Consider the following 19,395-nt stretch of genomic DNA (forward strand, 5'->3'; position numbering starts at 1 on the left):
CTTTTTAAAATTAAGCCCAAATGCAATCAGAAAGAATTCTAAATGGATGTAAGTCTTCTGTCTACGCAAAGAAAAGAGAAGCAAAGACAGAGACAGACTATGAGAGAATGGCTAGTGAGCAACATTTACTAATATTTGAGGGTATGCATACATGATATATGGCTAACAATTCTGATAGACATGATTCATTAGGTTTGTGGTGAAATTATGAAACTAACAAGAGCTGGAATATTAACAGGCTTGACGTTAATTATATAAGTAAAGGAATTTGTCAATTTTGAAACAAACATATTACATTCTTTGCATGAACATATGATAATTGTTTACTTTGCATGCACCTAGCTTCCATGGTGATCGATGTGATATTGAAACTACCAACATAGAAATAAATCCTCATAACCAAGAAGATTTGTTTTTTTACAATATGCTTAAAATCCCCTACTTGTTTGACACTTGTTTGATTTGAACACAAGTGTCCTTTGAAAGGTTTCACAAAATGCATAATACTATTTGGTTTACCTCCATGCAACATTTACTAATATATGAGGGCATGCATACATGATATATGGCTAACAATTCTGATAGACATGATTCATTAGGTTTGTGGTGACATTATGAAACCAACAAGAGCTAGAATATGAACAGGCTTTTAAGGGAACTGGCCGCTAAGCCTACTGCACCATGCAATATCAATAGGATTTCAAGCGGAATGGTCGCTAAGCCTACTGCACCCCTGCGCGATAACAAAGATAAGAAGTAAGCCAACAAGAAAATGATAACTGGAACAATTTAATACATTCATGTGTTTTGTGAAATAGATTAATAAAAAATAAAAAATCAAATATGAGGAGGAACAAGGTCTCATTTCTACATCTTCACACATGCTAAAATCCCTTGGTTTTCAAAGGTATATAAGGCATTTTAGGGTTCAAACCCTAGTTTAACAGCTAGAAATGGGCAAGAACCGTATTTAAATAGTTTATATTATTGTCCAAAAGCCGGGCTCCTTTGATGGTGGCAAAATATTGTTATCTTTTTTCTTCTACTTTGAGTACAGTTGTGATAATTTGAAATAAACTGTTTATTACCTGCTGAGCTTTGCTTTTTTTTTCAAACCGGTGAACTGTCGAGTGGCGTGGTTCGTCTGAGTGAGCTCACCCTGCCTGAATCAACCCTGCGCTGTAAATCGTCTGGAGCTGATCCGGGATCTGCAGTCTCACCGGAGATCTCCTCTAGGGAGCGACCTTTTGTCTCCGGGATGAGGAAGGTGAGCAGGAAGCCCAGCACACACATGGCCCCCAGCATGATGAGGGTCTTGCTCACCCCTATCCCGGGCTTGTAGCCCGCGTCCACCTTCCTGGGGTCGGGGTCTTGGGCAGAGAATGTGAAGCCGAAAGCCCCCAACACAGCTCCCAGCTTGCCCACCGCAGCGGAGATGCCATGGCACGTGGTGCGGAACCGGGCGGGAAAGATCTCAGCGGGCACGATGAAAGTGGTGGTGTTGGGCCCGAAGTTGTTGAAGAACAAAGTGACGGCGTAGATAATCATGAATCCCACATGATTTTTGGTCTTCCAGTGGTTGTATGGGATGCCCAAGGCCAGCATGAAGACGGCCATCATCAAGAAGCCCTGCAGTTGGATGGGCTTCCGGCCAATGCGGTCGATCAAGAAGATGGTGCACCAGTAGCCGGGGATGATAGAGCACATGGCGATGAGGGCCTGGGCTCTGCATATTTTATACACTTCGTCGATGGCGCTCATGGTGGACGCCGCCGGCAGCCAATTCACAGCAGTCAGCGCGTCCTTCTCGAACAGGTTGAGCGTGTACCAGGGGAGGCCCGCCAGGAACCATGTGGAGGAGGTGCCTAGCAGGTGCAAGCCGTGCCTCCGCCAGAACTCGTCGGAAAACAGCGTGTATTGTGGCCCCGCCGCAGCTATCCGAGATCGGGCCACGGCCTCTGCTGCCGTGTCGAACTGCGTGTGCAGTACATGGCCCATGTCTTGGGCGGCTTGCTTGGTATTGCCGGCCACCAGAGCTGTGTAGCGGGCGGTCTCCGGCATCTTCGCCCTGAAGTAGTAGGTCAAAAGCGCGGGCACGCTGCCGAACAGGAACACAATCCTCCAAACGTAGTCGGCGGCATAGGGGGTAGAAGCCACGGGGTCGACGTCGAAGGGGGGTGCAGGGTAGCGGCTCCTGAGGCCGGAGGCGGCGATGATGGCCACGGCTGCGCTGACGAGGATCCCGAAGCCTTGGTTGGCGAAGACAGCGCCCACGAAGGCCCCTCGGGTGCTGGTGTTCGCGTACTCCGACATGATGGTGGCAGAGAGGGGATAGTCCCCTCCAATGCCGAAGCCAAGCCAGAAGCGGAAGAAGCAGAGGGTGGTGATGACGGCGTGGGGCTTGGAGCCGAAAGACAGCGCTGACGCAATGGAGCTGCACACCATCAGCACCGCCGTGATGCCGTACACCTTCTTGCGCCCCATCTTGTCGCCCAGCCAGCCGAAGAAGAGCTGCCCGAAGAAAGCCCCGAGCAGCGCAATGCCGTTCACCGCGGCGTTGAGGCCCGGTGGGAGGGTACCTGGCACTCCGGACGCGGGGTCCGTGAAATATATCCGGCCCAGCAGCTTGGTGACGGTGGAGACGCAGATGAGATCATAGGCGTCTGTGAAGAAGCCCATGCCGGCGATGATGATGGTCGTGAAGTGGAAGCCCTGCGTCTTGGCCCTGTCCAGCGCCGCCAGAACTTGCAGCTGCGCACCGCCTGCTTGCGCCGCCATCTCAACTGCAGGAACAGCACTCTTTTGATGTTGTCGCACTCCTCTGCAACACTCCACCAGCAGCAACTCCGGCAATGAGATACTATATCTCTCAGCTTCGCCTCATTCCTCCTGGTCCCAACAACCACCGAAAACCCCATGAATTTTTAATCCAATTAAATCACCAGATTTACTTGGCGACGGAAATTAACCAAAAAAACAAAAAAAAACAATATTTAGACTGGACGATATTGAGACGACGCCGTAGATGTGGTGAATGCAAATGAAAACGGACATGCATGCATGATCGGCCTGAGCCTAAAGAAAACTGGTGGACGTGCAGAACAGATAAAGAAACAGCAAATATTAAAAGAAATGTGGAACGACAACTGATCATGCTCTTATAAGTGCAACGTTCTCTTAAGTAAATAACAGAGACCCGCTGTACTTGTGGTACGTCCTAGACACAAGGAGCTATGAAATTTGAGAATTGTGAGTGAGGTAGAGTTAGAAGAATCAGCTCAGTTTATAGCCGCCAAGGCGCTCAAGTAGTAAACTGTGGCCCAGAAAACCTAAGAAACGATCCTTAATTGTTGGGGACCGGGGTATGCCGGGGGGTTGACCTTGTTGAAAACGACTCCACGGACGGTTTATAATTTAAATTGGCAAACTTCATCCTAGTGTGGCATCATGAGGCGCAGCCCACTTCAAGGACCATCTATATATATATCATTTATTTGTAACCTTTCATGTGGCAAACAAAAGAGAGCCAGACTTAGAGAGAGGAGATAGCCCTTCACATAAAGAAGAAAGAGAATTCTTTTAATGAGTCATTTGCTTATTGAACTAGTCTCATACAAGGAACGTTCTTTTTCACAAGCGTAGATGCATTGTGGCTCATAATTAGTCGTCACAATCAAGTCAAATCCTAGCACGAATAGACACACTCAAACATGTGTGCATACATATACACACACATATAATATTATATTATGTGCACATGTGTGAGAGAGAGAGAGCACACACACACATATGAGAGTTTCTCATTTGCTCATTTGTTCCCCCTAGCACACATAGATAAATTCAAACATGTGTGCATCCACACACACACACATATAATATTATATTATGTGCACATGTGTGAGAGAGAGCACACACACACACACACACACACACACATAGGTATGTATTATTATTTGTATATATAAATAGATCTATATGTGTGCCAACATAAACACATGCATGTGCATGCACACAACGCACCACATACACACACATGCAAACAAAAAAACACACACATACATGCAAACAAAAAAACACACACACACGCGTGCACGCATGTATGCACGTGCACATACACAAATATGCACACTTACATGCAGACAAATACTCAACCTCGTACATACACATACATGCATATGAGCTTACATATATATACATGCATACACACGCTAACATACACAAATACATGTGCACACACATTGATAGGCACACATGTATACATAAATACACATGTCGGCACACATTTTCACGTGAACATGCACACTCTCACACACATATGCGTGTGCACATAAACACACATAGACATAAAAATGCGCACATTAAAAAAATCACATGCCCGCACACACACATATACATTCGTATATGCACAAACACGTTCATGTATGTGTATGTGTGTATAATATACACATATATATATTATATTATATAAGGGTGAAAGCATGATAAGGTGGACTAAAAATGTGTGTCCTGGACAATGGTTTACAACTGGTTGTGAAACACTTTTATGCAGAGTTAGAGAATTAAAACATGGTTGTTTAATCTTGTTTCACATTTATTATATTTGAAAGGCATTCGATCAATTGCTAAATACATCTTATGGTGATATTAAATTCACTAATATTGGTTGTCTTCAAGTGTGGTAGCACAACTAATGCAACTAGTAGAAAGTGTACCACCTTATCATGCTTTAACCCATAAAGAGTATATGTGTATACAACTATACGATATATATATATATATATATAATGTGTTTGTGTATGTGTGTGTCTGTTTTATTATGATAAATATATTAATTTTTAAAATAAAAAAATAAATAATTATCTATATATATAATTATTATCTCTTTCAATATATACATGTATTTTAGTATATATGTGTGTGTGTGTGTGCATGTATTTGTGTGTGTGTGTGTGTATGTATGTAAGTATGTGTGCATGCAATGCAATATTCTCTCTCTCTCTCTCTCTCTCTCTCTCTCTCTCTCATATAGATATATATACATTATACTCTCTATAAAATATTATAATATATAGATGCATATGTGTGTGTGTGTGTGTGTGTGTATGTATTCAGATATATATATATATATATAAATACATAATATTTATAGATATAGATTATATAAAGAGTATACTGTGTATATATCTATAGTAGAGAGAGAGAGAGAGAGAGAGAGAGAGAGAGAGAGAGAGCATTTAAATACACACACACACACACACATATATATATATACTTTATATGTTTATTATTTAAATACATATATATTTATAATATATGTGTGTGTGTGTGCACGTGCGTGGGTGTGTGTTTTATTATATAAAATATTTTTTATTTTTAAAAATAACTAAATACTCTCTCTTTCACTCTCTCTTCCCTATATAGATATCTATACATTATTCTCTTTATATAATATAATATTATATAGATGTATGTATGTGTATATATATATAAGTTTATATATATATATACATATTAATTAATATATATATACATATTAATTATAATGCATATTTATTATAGAATATATACATATATAACATAGAATATATTTATATAGTTATTATATAAATAAATAAATATTAAAATTAAATATTTTTATTATTTTAAAATCTTAAATATTTTTTTATTTATTATATAGATAATATATAATATATGTATAGTAGGCGGGTTGGGCCCCATCCATCTAATGACACTATCTCTCTTTCTCTCTCTCTCTCTCTCTCTCTCTCTATATATATATATATATATGAAGAGTTTTATGAAGCTGCCATGTGGCAAGAATTTAGGGGTTCCGGATGCAATTTGGAGGTTCGAAGGGTAGGTTCCTATTACTCTAGGAAGAGGGGTAAGGTCCTATAACTCTAGGAATTTGAAAAATATCAACCGAGGAATTATATACATGTGAAACACAAGTTAGTCCACTAATATTTTAGAAAGTGCATAATTATCCACCACCTTCCAGCCAAGCACCCAGCCAGCAGCGAGGCCCCGGCACTCAGGGTTTGGGAAAAGATAAGTTCTGCCTAACCTAGAACTCTCCCCTACGTCTTTTCTCTTTGAGAGGACAAAATACTTGCTCCATTTCTTATTGCATTTGGGCTCAATTTTCAAAGGGGCCGGTTGATTAAGTTAAGCAGTCATGATCAGAACTCGAAGGGAAATAAATTCTTAAACTAGAAATCTGAATACACAGTATGTACTTAAGAGAAACCTTGGAAGAGTTTGCGTAGATGTGCATTCTAAGCATCTTTCAATGAAAGTCGACGAGGTTGAGACGAAGACACCATCTTCTTTTCTCAAAACTCACTGAATCTGGGACCCTTGACGTCAATAAGATACTTGGATGATCGTGCGCGGTTAAACGCACACACGACTGTGACTGATCAGCGAGATCAAGCCACGTTTTGTTAAGAAAAGGTTTAGATGATTTTGTCTGAAGTCGTGAGAGAGAGTGAGAGGGGTTATGACGTGGTAGAATGCAACACCTGAGAACCAGGACATGAGTGATTCGCAACTTAGTGTATTTTCACACGTTAGAACTATAAAAAAACGTTTTGAGATTCTTCATTGCCTTATTTTAACGATTTATTTATTGCCTTATTTGAAGGATTTTTTTTTCCCCAAGAGGTCGTATTTCGTTCCTAGTCACACATGGAATTACACCTGGTTACACACACACCATACTAACCTCTATACATGTGGCCCAGAAAACCTAAGAAACGATTCCTTAATTGTTGGGGACCACGTGGTATGCCGAGGGGTTGACCTTGTTGAAAACGACTCCACGGACGGTTTATAATTTAAATTGACAAATTTCATCCTAGTGTGGCATCATCAGGCGTAGATAGCCCACTTCAAGGACCATCTATATCTATATCTATATATTTATATATCTATATATATATCATTTATTTGTAACCTGCCATGTGGCAAACAAAAGAGAGCCCCACTTAGTGAGAGGAGATAGCCGTTCACATAAAGAAGAAAGCGAATTTTTTTAATGAGTCATTTGCTTATTGAACTAGTCTCATATAAGGAACGTTCTTTTCCACAAGCCTAGATGCATTGTGGCTCACAATTAGTTGTCACAATCAAGTCATTTGCTCATTGAAAGAGATTCTCATAATATATATAAGCACTCACACCACACACACACACAAATATACATACACACACATATATTATATTATACACACACACACACACACACATGAGAGTTTTTCATTTGATCATCCTAGAACAAATAGACACACTTAGACATGTGTGCATACACATACACACACATATAATATTACATTATGTGCACATGTGTGAGAGAGAGAGAGCACACAGACACAGATATAGTATATTACACACACATATATGAGAGTTTCTCATTTGCTCATTTGTTCCCCCTAGCACACATACACAACAACACAAAGCAACTATAGACGCGCTTGATAGACGCGCAAAATAGCGGGCGCGTTTATAGGCGTTGTTTGAATAGAGAAATTACAGGCGCGTCTAACAGCGCATCTAATAACGCGTGTATTTGCGCGTGTATTGACGCGTCTATTAGGGTGTCTACACTGAGAATCTAACACTGCGTCTAATAGCACGTCTATTTACGCGTGTATTAGCGCGTCTATTTACGCGTGTATAAGGGCGTCTATTAGTGCGTCTACACTAAGAATTAGACGCGTATTTAGACGCAAAACAGAGAGTACAAAAAGTGAGATTTTGGTGTAGGCTGGTAAATGTACATCATTGCTTCCAAAAATTGCCCATGATTACCAAAGCACATAATTTTAACAAAAACATCAATGCTTTTTTGCAAACCCACATATACAAAAAATAAGTGAGGTGAGGAGAATGAGACAATATGTAAAATAGTTTAGCCAATATCAATATCAATGATAGGCTACAGTTCAATCTCATCCTCAATGAGATCAACCCTTGCCAAACTATCTACGTATATAAATACATAATATTTAAAGATATAGATTATATAAAGAGTATACTGTGTATATATCTATAGTAGAGAGAGAGAGAGAGATAGAGAGGGAGAGAGAGAGAGCATTTAAATACACACACACACACACACATATATATATACTTTATATATTTATTATTTAAATATATATATATTTATAATATATGTGTGTGTGTGTGTATGCGCACGTGCGTGGGTGTGTGTTTTATTATATAAAATATTTTTTATTTTTTATCTATACATTATACTCTTTATATAATATAATATTATATAGATGTATGTATATGTTTATATATATATATATTAATTATAATGCATATTTATTATAGAATATATAATATATGTATAGTAGGCGGGTTGGCCCACTTGAGCCATCCATCTAATTGACACTATCTTTATCTCTCTCTCTCTCTCTCTCTCTCTCTCTATATATATATATATATATATGAAGCTGCCATGTGGCAAGAATTTGGGGGTTCGGGATGCAATTTGAAGGTTCGAGGGATAGGTTCCTATTACTCTAGAAAGAGGGGTAAGGTCCCATAACTCTAGAAATTTGAAAAATATCAAGCGGAGAATTTTATACGTGCGAAGCACAGGTTAGTCCACTAGTATTTTAGAAAGTGCATAATTATCCACCACCACCTTCCAGCCAAGCACCCAGCCAACAGCTAGGCCCCGGCCCTCAGGGTTTGGGAAAAGATAAGTTCTGCCTAACCTAGAACTCTTCCCTACGTCTTTTCTCTTTGAGAGGACAAAATACTTGCTCCATTTCTTATTGCATTTGGGCTCAATTTTCAAAGGGGCCGGTTGATTAAGTTAAGCAGTCACGGGTTTTGTAATTAACATGATCAGAACTCGAAGGGAAATAAATTCTTAAACTAGAAATCTGAATACGAAGTATGTACTTAAGAGAAACCTTCGAAGAGTTTGCGTAGATGTGCATTCTAAGCATCTTTCAATGAAAGTCGACGAGGTTGAGACGAAGACACCATCTTCTTTTCTCAAAACTCACTGAATCTGGGACCCTTGACGTTAATAAGATACTTGGATGATCGTGCGCGTTTAAACGCACACACGACTGTGACTGATCAGCGAGAGGGCTTTGAATCAAGCCACGTTTTGTTAAGAAAAGGTTTAGATGATTTTGTCTGAAGTCGTGAGAGAGAGAGAGAGGGGTTATGACGTGGTAGAATGCAACACCTGAGAACCAGGACATGACTGATTCGCAACTTAGTGTATTTTTACACGTTAGAACTATAAAAAAGCGTTTTCAGATTCTTCATTGCCTTATTTTAACGATTTATTTATTGCCTTATTTGAAGGATTTTTTTTTCCCAAGAGGTCTTATTTCGTTCTTAGTCTCACACGGAATTACACCCGGTTACACACACACCATACTAACCTCACACATCCTTGATTACCACAAAAGTCCAAAATATTGGCCACGTTAAAGGCAATGGACAAGCCGCAAGACAAAAACCCCATAAGTTAGTTGCTCGGTCGATTAGAGTGAACACCTTGCATCGCTTTTTGGGCACAACTGGGCATGGTAAGTTGAGTCACGATCTTTTATGTGCATGGCAATCATCGTCCCTGATCCAGAGCGTGAACTTGAAGGGCAAGCATTGCACACTGTTATTGTCGGAGGATTGCCGAAGAGGAAGGTGGAATCAAGCACCATGACGATCAAACCATGACGGCCTAAGGAGTGCAAATTGTTGCATATGTGCTTACTTGCATGCGAACACACCCTTAGTATAAGATGTCCCCAAGGGGATTTGAACCCAAGACCTCCCGTAGAAAGTCCAAGGTCTTATCCACTAGGCTACAACCTTGGGGACTTTATTATTTATTTTATTTATATGTAGTATACAATTTGAGGATAGATTGAGGAGGTGTTCTTATTTTTTTAATGGTTGTTTTTTTTAGCACTTTCTAGAGGTAGATTGAGGAGTTGTCCTTATTTTTTTAATGGTTGAAAATTTTAATATCTTTTGAGTACTTCCCACTATTACCTTGAATGATATCGATGAAGTTTGGAAAATAAAAGAGGCCTAATTCCATGGGTATTGTGGCTGTGTGTCACATCTTGAGATGGGTCCAATAGGCAATTTATCGACATCTTTCAATTTATGTGCATTTAAAATTGGGTGCTAACCAAGTTGGGAGGTGGATTGAAGCTAATATTTATTTTTGCAAGCGCAGCCCATTCTTCTTGAAGAAGGGTAAAGTTTTTAATTTGTCCTTCAATACTATTGCAAATGTTACCTTGCAATGATATTTTATAATTTTTCAAACATACATAAATACAATTATTTTTAAAGATTTGAGTAAGAACTAAGTAGAGATTTCAAAATAGAATCAATAATTTTCCAGCACATTCAACTTAAAAAATGACTAAAATCATGAATATATATAACATATAATTACAATGCACATATGTATATATGTATAATAATTTTGTTATTAATCATACAAGTGCCTTTTCTCTCAAGGTCTTCAATTACTCCCTTTCAATGCGAAAGACAAATCCCTTCTTTTGAAAGGTTACATTTCCCCCCAAGTCACTTTAGAAAGGTTTAGAGGCCCCCGCCATAATCCTCTACTTTTGAAAGTATCAGGGTCTTCAACCTGCTATTCCGGGTCCTAAACTTGTAATAGCAAGTTTGTAGAGGCTAGAGCAATGTTCACAGAAATCCTATAAACCCTTACAATGCACCTGCAAAATTCATGATGTCACTTGTGAAATTTATTTTTGTAATTTAAGAAAACTTTAAAATTGATAAAATTTCAAGCATTTTACTTATATTTTAGTGAAAATAACTATAAATATTGAAAACAAACTTGTAAATTTGAAAATAGCAAGTTTTAAGATCTCAGAAGAAAAATATTCTCTATGAACATTGGGCTGGAGGATGCTCCTCTGAGCCTTGAGGGCCTCTGAGCCAATAAAAACTGACAGGATGTAAGCTGACAGTATGTAAGCTTTTCTAAAAGCTGACAGGATGTAAGCTTTTCTACCAAATGCACCCTACACCTCCAAAAGTAGGGGGTTATGGGGAGACCTGTTGTGAACTCACAGATACCCGAATCGTATCTGTCTAGTTCACAGTCACAACTTACAAGTTTTGTAGTCTGTTTTGTCTTTATCCCATTTATTTCTGCAGCCTCCTTTTGGGGGAGACCAACCCATAAATTCGTCCTCCTCCGTGGGGCTATATATGTTCTAAAAGAGGAGGAATCATAGTGTGCATTTTGCGCACGATCATCCAAGCATCTTATTAATAGCATGAACTAAGGGCCCCATTTCCGGTAGATTAATGCTCCACTGATCACAGGGTTTCTTTCGTTTTCATTAGTAGAACAATCCATTTTATGCAAGCCCTGATCACAGGCTACTGTGCGTTCAGATTCATACTATAAGAATTTAGGGCTCGAGGTCAAACTCTGATCATATTATAAAAACGACTTTTTAAACTGCAACCGGGCCCCTTCCTCTGAGGGCTTTAAATTGTATTCAAGTTTTGCTAGGTGACAAGTCGAGATGTGTTTTAATTTGTCCGAAAAGTATGTTTTGATTCTGGAAGTTGCCTGCCCCTGCCCTACTAAGGGTTCCGGAAATTATATTTACTTAACTTACATGAGCCTTCCATCAATCTTTTTCATGAGAGGAAATTGTAACCTTGAACACGTTTTTCTTAATACTTTTCAATATATGATCTTAAAAGGAAGAGTTTTAAAAAGTTGTAGTGTAGCACTAATTTGGAGGTTCTCTTCCTTCTCTATGTATTATCTTAAAGTAGAGTTTTACAAATCGTGTGGCATGAATTTGGAGGTTCGGGAAGAGAAGGAGGAGGTTCAAAAGGTTGGGGTTGAATTTGAATTTGGAGGTCAGAGACAGGTGAAGAACGGGTCATCCGACTAATAAATCTAAATATAACTAAATCTTAAAATTTTTGAGGAAGTGTTTTTTCTTCTTTCTTCAATTTGAGAGGTTTTTTTAAGAAATTAAAGGATGGAATGTAGTTAAATAATTATCCAAAAAATCAGTATACAAAAATTTTCTAAGTGCAACACAAGAAAAATCCATAAGCCACAAAGACATACCTTCAAGAGTGCAAATAAGAGAATGGAGTGTAGTTAAATAATTATCGAAAAATTATTTTACATAATGTTTCCTGAGAGAATACAAGACAAATCCATAAGGTATATTTTTTTCTAAGTGAAACACAAGACAAATCCATAAGGCATAATTTTTCCTAAGTAAAACACAAGACAAATCCATAAGGCACAAAGACGTACTTTCACAAGTGCAAATTAAAGAATTGGTGTAGTTAAAATAATTATCCCAAAAAAATTATACAAAATTTTTTTTAAGTGAAATACAAGAGGAATCCATAAGGTACAAAGATGTACTTTCTTGAGTGCAAATCAAAGAAGTGGAAAGTTTTGCATAAGCGAAACACAAGTACATACTTTCACAACTGCGAATTTAAAGGTGTAATATAGTTGAATAATTATTTTTTTAAAAAATTATTTTGCCTAAGTGAAACACAAGAGAAGTCCATAAGGCATAAAAATGAACTTTCACAAGTGTAAATTTTAGGGTGAAACACAAGAAAAATCTAGAAGGTAAAAAGACATACTTTCATAAGTAAAAGTATACAAATTTTTTCTTAGGTGAAAAACAAGAGGAATCCATAAGGCACCAAGATGTACTTTTTTGAGTGCAAATCAAAGAAGTGGAAAGTTTTGCATATGTGAAAAACAAGAAAAGTTTATGAGGTAAAAAGACATACTTTCACAAGTGCAAATTTAAAGGTGTAATGTCGTTGATTAATTATCCAAAAAAAAATATTTTGCCTAATTGAAACACAAGCGAAGTCCATAGGGCACAATGACAAAAAAAAAATTCAAGGCAAAAAGACATACTTTCACAAGTGCAAATTTAAGAGTGTTATGTAGTTGAATAATTATAAAAAAAAGGGTATTTTGCATAAGTGAAATACAAGAGAAGTCCATAAGGAACAATGACAAACTTTCCTGAGTGCAAATTAAAGAATGGAGTGTAGTTAAATAATTATCTTAAAAAATAAGGATACATTTTTTTTGTTAAACATAATAAAAATCTAGAAGACACAAAGAATACTTTCATGAGTGTAAATTAAAGAAAATAAGAGATATAGTAAAGTGAAAAACATCCACAAAGAGTACTTTCTAAACAATGAAATAAACGTAAATACTCTAGTAGTTGAGAAAATAGTTTTATTATGATTTATGGAGCATAAAAATACTTGTTTACATGGTTTCTCTTGTAACATATTCCACAAACAGGAGATAATAGAAATCCATATGAGTCAATATTAGATAATTTGGGAAAAATATCACACTTTGGGAATCAACTTTTTAATATTTTTTGGCCATAACTTGAGCATACTTACTCCAAATTTGTCGAAGATTCTGGATTTAGATACTACTCTAAAAGATCTTTCCAACGATATGCCACATATTATGAATATGAAGATAAATTTCTTCTACAACATTTTCTCTTTGTAGGGTCATGCTCAGGATCTTGTCAATGTTTGTTGCCATGTGGCTTCTTTCCAAATGTGGTTATAGGCTTGGGTCTCAATGTATTTCGCTTTCCTGGCTTGTGTCCTCTCCTAAGTACCACAATATTGTGTATTTGTTCATTATCTTTTGTTAACCAATCATCTAATAATGCATTACAAACTAAAAACTCAGAGTCAAGATCTAATGAGGAGAAGCCATGTAAACATCCAAGAATGCCCTTTATATCCTCAAACAAGGGTATTTTGTCTTGAGGATACAAATCCAGTAACCAATTCCATCGATTAGAGATTTTATGAAGACTCTCATAAGTGAACATGGATCCACCAATCCCTAAGGATTTCTCAAATGTATAAACAACATGTGGCCATCCTGGAGGAATGAAAACAAGTGAACTTGCCTCAATTGTAAAGCTGAATTGTGTGGGAGGTAATGTATGGTTGCCTTCTTGCATACATTTTTTCCAAATGGCCATAGTGTTAAAAACATTTGGGTCCCAAAAATACCAAGTTTTTTTCCGTTCCAGTAATCCCATCCATCCTAAAGTGCACATGGGATTTATATGTGATGCACTAAAGAATCCTTTATCAATGTAAATGATGCAAACTTTTGAATCATGCTTTCCTCTTTTAATAGATTCTAGGAATTCAAGATATATATCATTCGAAAACTCTAGAAATCCCTCTAGATCTTGAAGCGTTGAATTGCCTTTTGGAATGGAATGGTCAAGAGCAGCACGGCATGATTTCCCTACCCCACCATCTAACACTTGACTATAAGGCATAGAATGTCTCTTTCCATTTTTATATAGCTCAATAACTTGATTGCCTCCCAAATGCTCTCGAACATGGTCTTGAAAGGTATTTGGACATGCTAGTAAACTAGGAAGGAAAGAGTTGATACAATTAGAAACACTTTAAAAGTGGCCTATGAAAGAGCCCCTTCAATCTCTCTAGAACTTCATATGACATCCTTGCCATATATAGCTGAAATCATACATATAAAATTATGTAAAAACCTTAACATATGTAGACAATATGTGTGTGTGTGTGTGTGGAGACTTCTTTAAGAGAGGCTGAATTGATGAGTGTAGAGACTTCTTTAAGAGAGGCTAACTTCATGAGTGCAAAAGATAGATATTTCAAATACCAAGAGACTTGATGTGCATATTGTTTAAGAATTTACGTAAAAGATCTTATACATATAAGCACTTCTTCCTTATCTCTTATGCATAATGCATAAGATCTTATGCATTATGCGTAAGATCTTATGTATAATGCATAAGAGTTTCTGTAATAGAGTTAATGTATGAGAGAGTCGACTCTTGTGCATAAAGACTGTCATGCACAAGCACTACAAATTAAGAAAGATAAAAAAACAGCAATTTACTTAAGAATGCATAGTATTAAAGAGAGTAACCTATTATCAAAGAATGAGTGTAGAGATTGACTTGACTTGGAGAGATGCTAGCTTGATATGTTAAGAAAAAGAGCTTATAAATGAAAAATAGTTGTGATAAAGATTCTTACCTGGAAACAAAATTTAAGACTACCATGTTATAGGAATCTCACTTGGCCTTGGTGAAGAACTCTTTGTCGTTTTAAAATTGTCCACCCCAAAATTCTTGTTACACAACTCCAATGCCTCCATGATCTTTCTTACACTTGAACCTTCCATATTTTTTCATTTCTTTCATCGCATTTCAATAATGCTAACTTCACTTCTTCTCCACTATGGTTTACTTCTCTCACCACCGCACATTCGAGACTACAATTTTTCTCATTACTTTTTTGGACTGTAACAATGTAATGGGATTCCAACCAAGGTGGCACATTTCCTACTAATCCATATCTAAGTAATCTAGTTTGTTGTTACAAATCCTTTACCTCATATGTAATTACTTTTTACTCTAAGCACAAAGATAGACAATAGAACTTATGTAACAATGAAGAAATTGGTCTAATGCTATCCCAATCAAATCCAAGACAATTCCTATGATGGCATCTATAAGCAAGTGTTCATCTCACCACCATCTCCAACCACACATTTCTTATAATAATCTCCACCAAAGAAGAGTATTCTCTCTCCATTATATTGCATAGAGAATAAAGAAGTAATGCACACCTTCCAATGGCCTAAATTATCTTGTGGTGTTTGTTCTCCATCTACCTTAACTACCACATCATCGCCAATATTGTATAGGTCTCCATTGTAAAATACAATTTTATAGCATGTTACTTAGAGTGCATCTAAGCTTTCACTACTAATATTCAAAAAGTGTTGCATATCTTATCTCATCTATGCTTGCATCACCAATTTCATGTACTGTCTAGTAATTGTAATGCCCTTATTCTTTATCACACTTTTACAATAACAATCTTGTCCATAATTTATCATATCACTCCATATTTTTTTATCCTTAATAGCTGATGAAACCTAAAAAATTACATCTTTATGCCATGGCAAACACATGAGTTTTTCATGGTCGGCCACCACAAAACTACTTGGGGTAACTAGAACTTCGCACAATTCTAGTAGCAATATTTGATTACGTAAAAGATGATCTCTATCAAATTTCATGGCTTTATAGGTTTTGGTGAAAAGAACACGGATGATGTAGTGATGTACATAAGTCACCTCATTGTTGAGATTATTAGTTTTAATCGCAACATAAGAAGACACATTACGCTCAAAGGTATAACACCAAAAGCAATCATGTAGACCATGCCTTACAACATCATCTAAGATCTCTCCATTACATGTGCATATATATATAGATTTTTTAGACTTAATATTAACATATAAAAGATATAAAAACTGTCAAAAAGGTTTGATATTAATATACCTGCAACATGTTCCAAAGGAGAAGAATTTGTCTTTGTATACTCTTCTTTTTGGACTCTCGATGATAATGTGTTAAGAAACACAATGTCAATCCGAGGACTCGACCCGATTAGTGCATGAAGGCTTATCCCATTAGGGAGAGTTTACATACACAAACCACCACTTGATGATTCAACCATTCAACACCTCAATCAATCTCTCAATCCCTTAAATCCACTACACTAATCAAGAGAACAAGCAATGCATAGCATTCTCTTAATCCCATTCAAACATTGGATTAAATCTTAGCTTTCTCTAATTTCAGCAAACCCATAAGCGTGCATCTACTAATCCACAAGCTTAAGCAAGCATAGAATGTAACATTCACAAACCCACAAGCTCATAGAGAGAGTCTATCCATGAATAACTCATTGTTCCAATGAAGTGGGCAAGAGCTTGCATCAATGGAGACTACACACACACTCACTACAAGCATGCAGCATACACAAGAGAAAGAAAGAAACATTAAACTAATCATAGATTAATCTACTTCAATGATGCTAAAACAGATTAAGATAATGATGTGGAGCTATACTCATTGGAGCTTGATGCTCATTAGAGTACAATAGAGAGAGAGTTAGAGAGTTGCCATAGCTTGAGACCTCAAGAGCTTCACTCAATAGCTTATGAGAATGGCAAAAAACGTCCCTTTTCTTTAGCTAACATCTCTTTTGTAGAGATGTCACTAACCCTAACCCTAGGCCTCTTTCACACATGGGAGGACAACCCCATAAGTGAGCCTTGCTTAATACACTTAGAACTCTCATTTAGAACCCACATTGGCCTAAATCGATTTACATTGGACTTCGGCACAAAAATATGGAAAAATTATGTACGTCTTTATGTTCCCATGGCTACAATCCCCCTCTCTTTTGCATTAATTGCTTCCGGCCTCCTTCCATAATCCGTGTTCCCGTGAGTGTTCCCGTGGAACTCCCATATCTCTGAATAGCAAATGGAGCATCTTATTTTGTAAATTAATTGAGACTTGATGATCATCCCAAAGGGATTGAAGGTCTACTATTCTAGCTTATGAGAATGGCAAAAAACGTCCCTTTTCTTTAGCTATATCTTTAATGTAGAGATGTCACTAACCCTAACCCTAGGCCTCTTTCATACATGGGAGGACAACCCCATAAGTGAGCCTTGCTTAATACACTTAGAACCCACATTGGCCTAAAACGATTTACATATTGCACTTCGGCGCACAAAAATATGGAAAAATTATGTGCGTCTTTATGTTCCCATGGCTACAATCCCGCTCTCTCGCATTAATTGCTTTCGGCCTCCTTCCATAATCCGTGTTCCCGTGAGTGTTCCCGTGGAACATTCCCCCCTTCCTAAATCGCGGACGTCCTCGTGCACGGTAGAAGCAAAAGCTGCAAAAAAACAATGGCAGACGAGTAAAGCCTTTTATTGAAAAAAAACCAGCAATGACAATCTCACACGTGAGCATGTAAGTGAAAGGCCGATTAGAGTTTTAAAGAAGTGAGTAAAGACTAGTCAAAGTGAGACTAAGTGGTAGATAGTGCTATGCAAAGGCAAGTGTGCTTGTACACCGCAGGTTATGACCGCAGTCTCAATGTCCTACAAGTGTTTAAGTTATTCCTAAGTGGCAACCCTACTCCTAAATATGAGCAATGGTGATTGGATCTTTCTTTCTTTTTTTGTGTGTGTGTGTGTGTGTGTGTGTGTGTGTGTGTGTGCAAAAGATGATAAAGAGGAAGGTTCCATCCCAATGAGACCCAAGCAATGGCCAAGAGACCTCCGCCAAGAGAATCCGAAGGCCGCTAAGTATCTCAAGGGCGACAGACCCTTTTCTTTCTTTTTGACATAAGGAGTACCCCATGAAGATGAGGGCATCGGTCTCGAGGGCCCATAATGTACCCAAGAGTCCTACCAGCATCTATCAAGGCGATAGAGTCCTTGAAGGTCTTCTTCTTAATCTTTTAGACGTCAGTGTTCACCGCATGAAAACCAAGGCATCGGCCCCAAGGTGCTAAGATAACCCAAGGTCCTACCAAGCATTCCACATGACTGTAGACACGTCGTGTCTCGATTCACTTGTATATATTTGTTAGGGCATGATTTTTGTAAATTTTTTATTAATCGTAGCACCTAGCCCATACCTAAGAGGTAGCTACCACTAGGGATAACTAATATACTTCGAGAGCATAAGAACTTGGCATACTCTGTTGGCATATATCCTACACCGTCTTCAAATAGAAATACCTTCTACTAAGTCCTCTAAGAATCTAGAAATCACTCACCACATGGTAACAACTAATTTAAAACTTAAACTAGCCAACTGTGTGTGAACATGCAAACAATATATGCAAAAGTGAAAAGCACATAAAGAACAAAAGATTATGATTTGAATACACCTGTTGTAGTGCTCGTTGATGTTGTGCAGATTGCTTCTCTTTGCTCTTTGTAGGCATTGCATGTTTCCCCCCTTCCTAATTTGTGTGCACGGTAGGTGGACTATTGGGGTGTGTTTGTATGCTCTTGTTTCGCTCAGATCTCTGCAAAATGTCTTATTAACAAACAAGAAAAGAAAAGAAAAGAATAAAATTTGTTATTAGTGCCAATCACCGAATATAGCCGAGGAGAAAAACCCAGTGGGAGAAAAGTGCCCTCGCTTGTTGATCTTATTGTGGAGTTGATGAGCTTACCCTTGCACTGGTGGATCCATGTCCACTTCTGCTGGAAAGATGGTATCAATCACTTCAGGATGCAAGGACAACCTTGTGCAAAAGCCGGCCTCTGGAGAAGGTGGTGGAGGAAGGAGCACTTCCTCGCTAAAATATGGCATTGGTTCTATGGGAAGGTTAAGCAGACAATTCCGATTTTGGAATTGTTCAATATAGGTACTCATAGTGATCCAAAATTGACATGTTGAGGCTGGGGGAAGGAGGGCTTGCAAG

The 19,395-nt window shown here is 37.8% G+C and overlaps 1 protein-coding gene across 1 annotated transcript; it reads right to left on the reverse strand.

Moving 5' to 3' along the window:
• Positions 1–369: 369 nt before the first annotated feature.
• Positions 370–3,319, reverse strand: LOC147616938 (inorganic phosphate transporter 1-1-like). The gene is made up of 3 exons (XM_086776583.1): positions 3,197–3,319; positions 1,089–2,889; positions 370–733 (listed from the first exon to the last, which is right to left on the reverse strand). The coding sequence occupies exon 2, from the start codon at positions 2,776–2,778 to the stop codon at positions 1,111–1,113; it is 1,668 nt and encodes a 555-aa protein (XP_086632709.1). The 5' UTR covers positions 2,779–2,889; positions 3,197–3,319; the 3' UTR covers positions 370–733; positions 1,089–1,110.
• Positions 3,320–19,395: the final 16,076 nt, after the last annotated feature.

Source organism: Cibotium barometz, chromosome 37 (genome assembly GCF_041138505.1).
Source record: "Cibotium barometz isolate CiBa-2024 chromosome 37, ASM4113850v1, whole genome shotgun sequence".
Classification (NCBI taxonomy): Eukaryota; Viridiplantae; Streptophyta; class Polypodiopsida; order Cyatheales; family Cibotiaceae; genus Cibotium; species Cibotium barometz.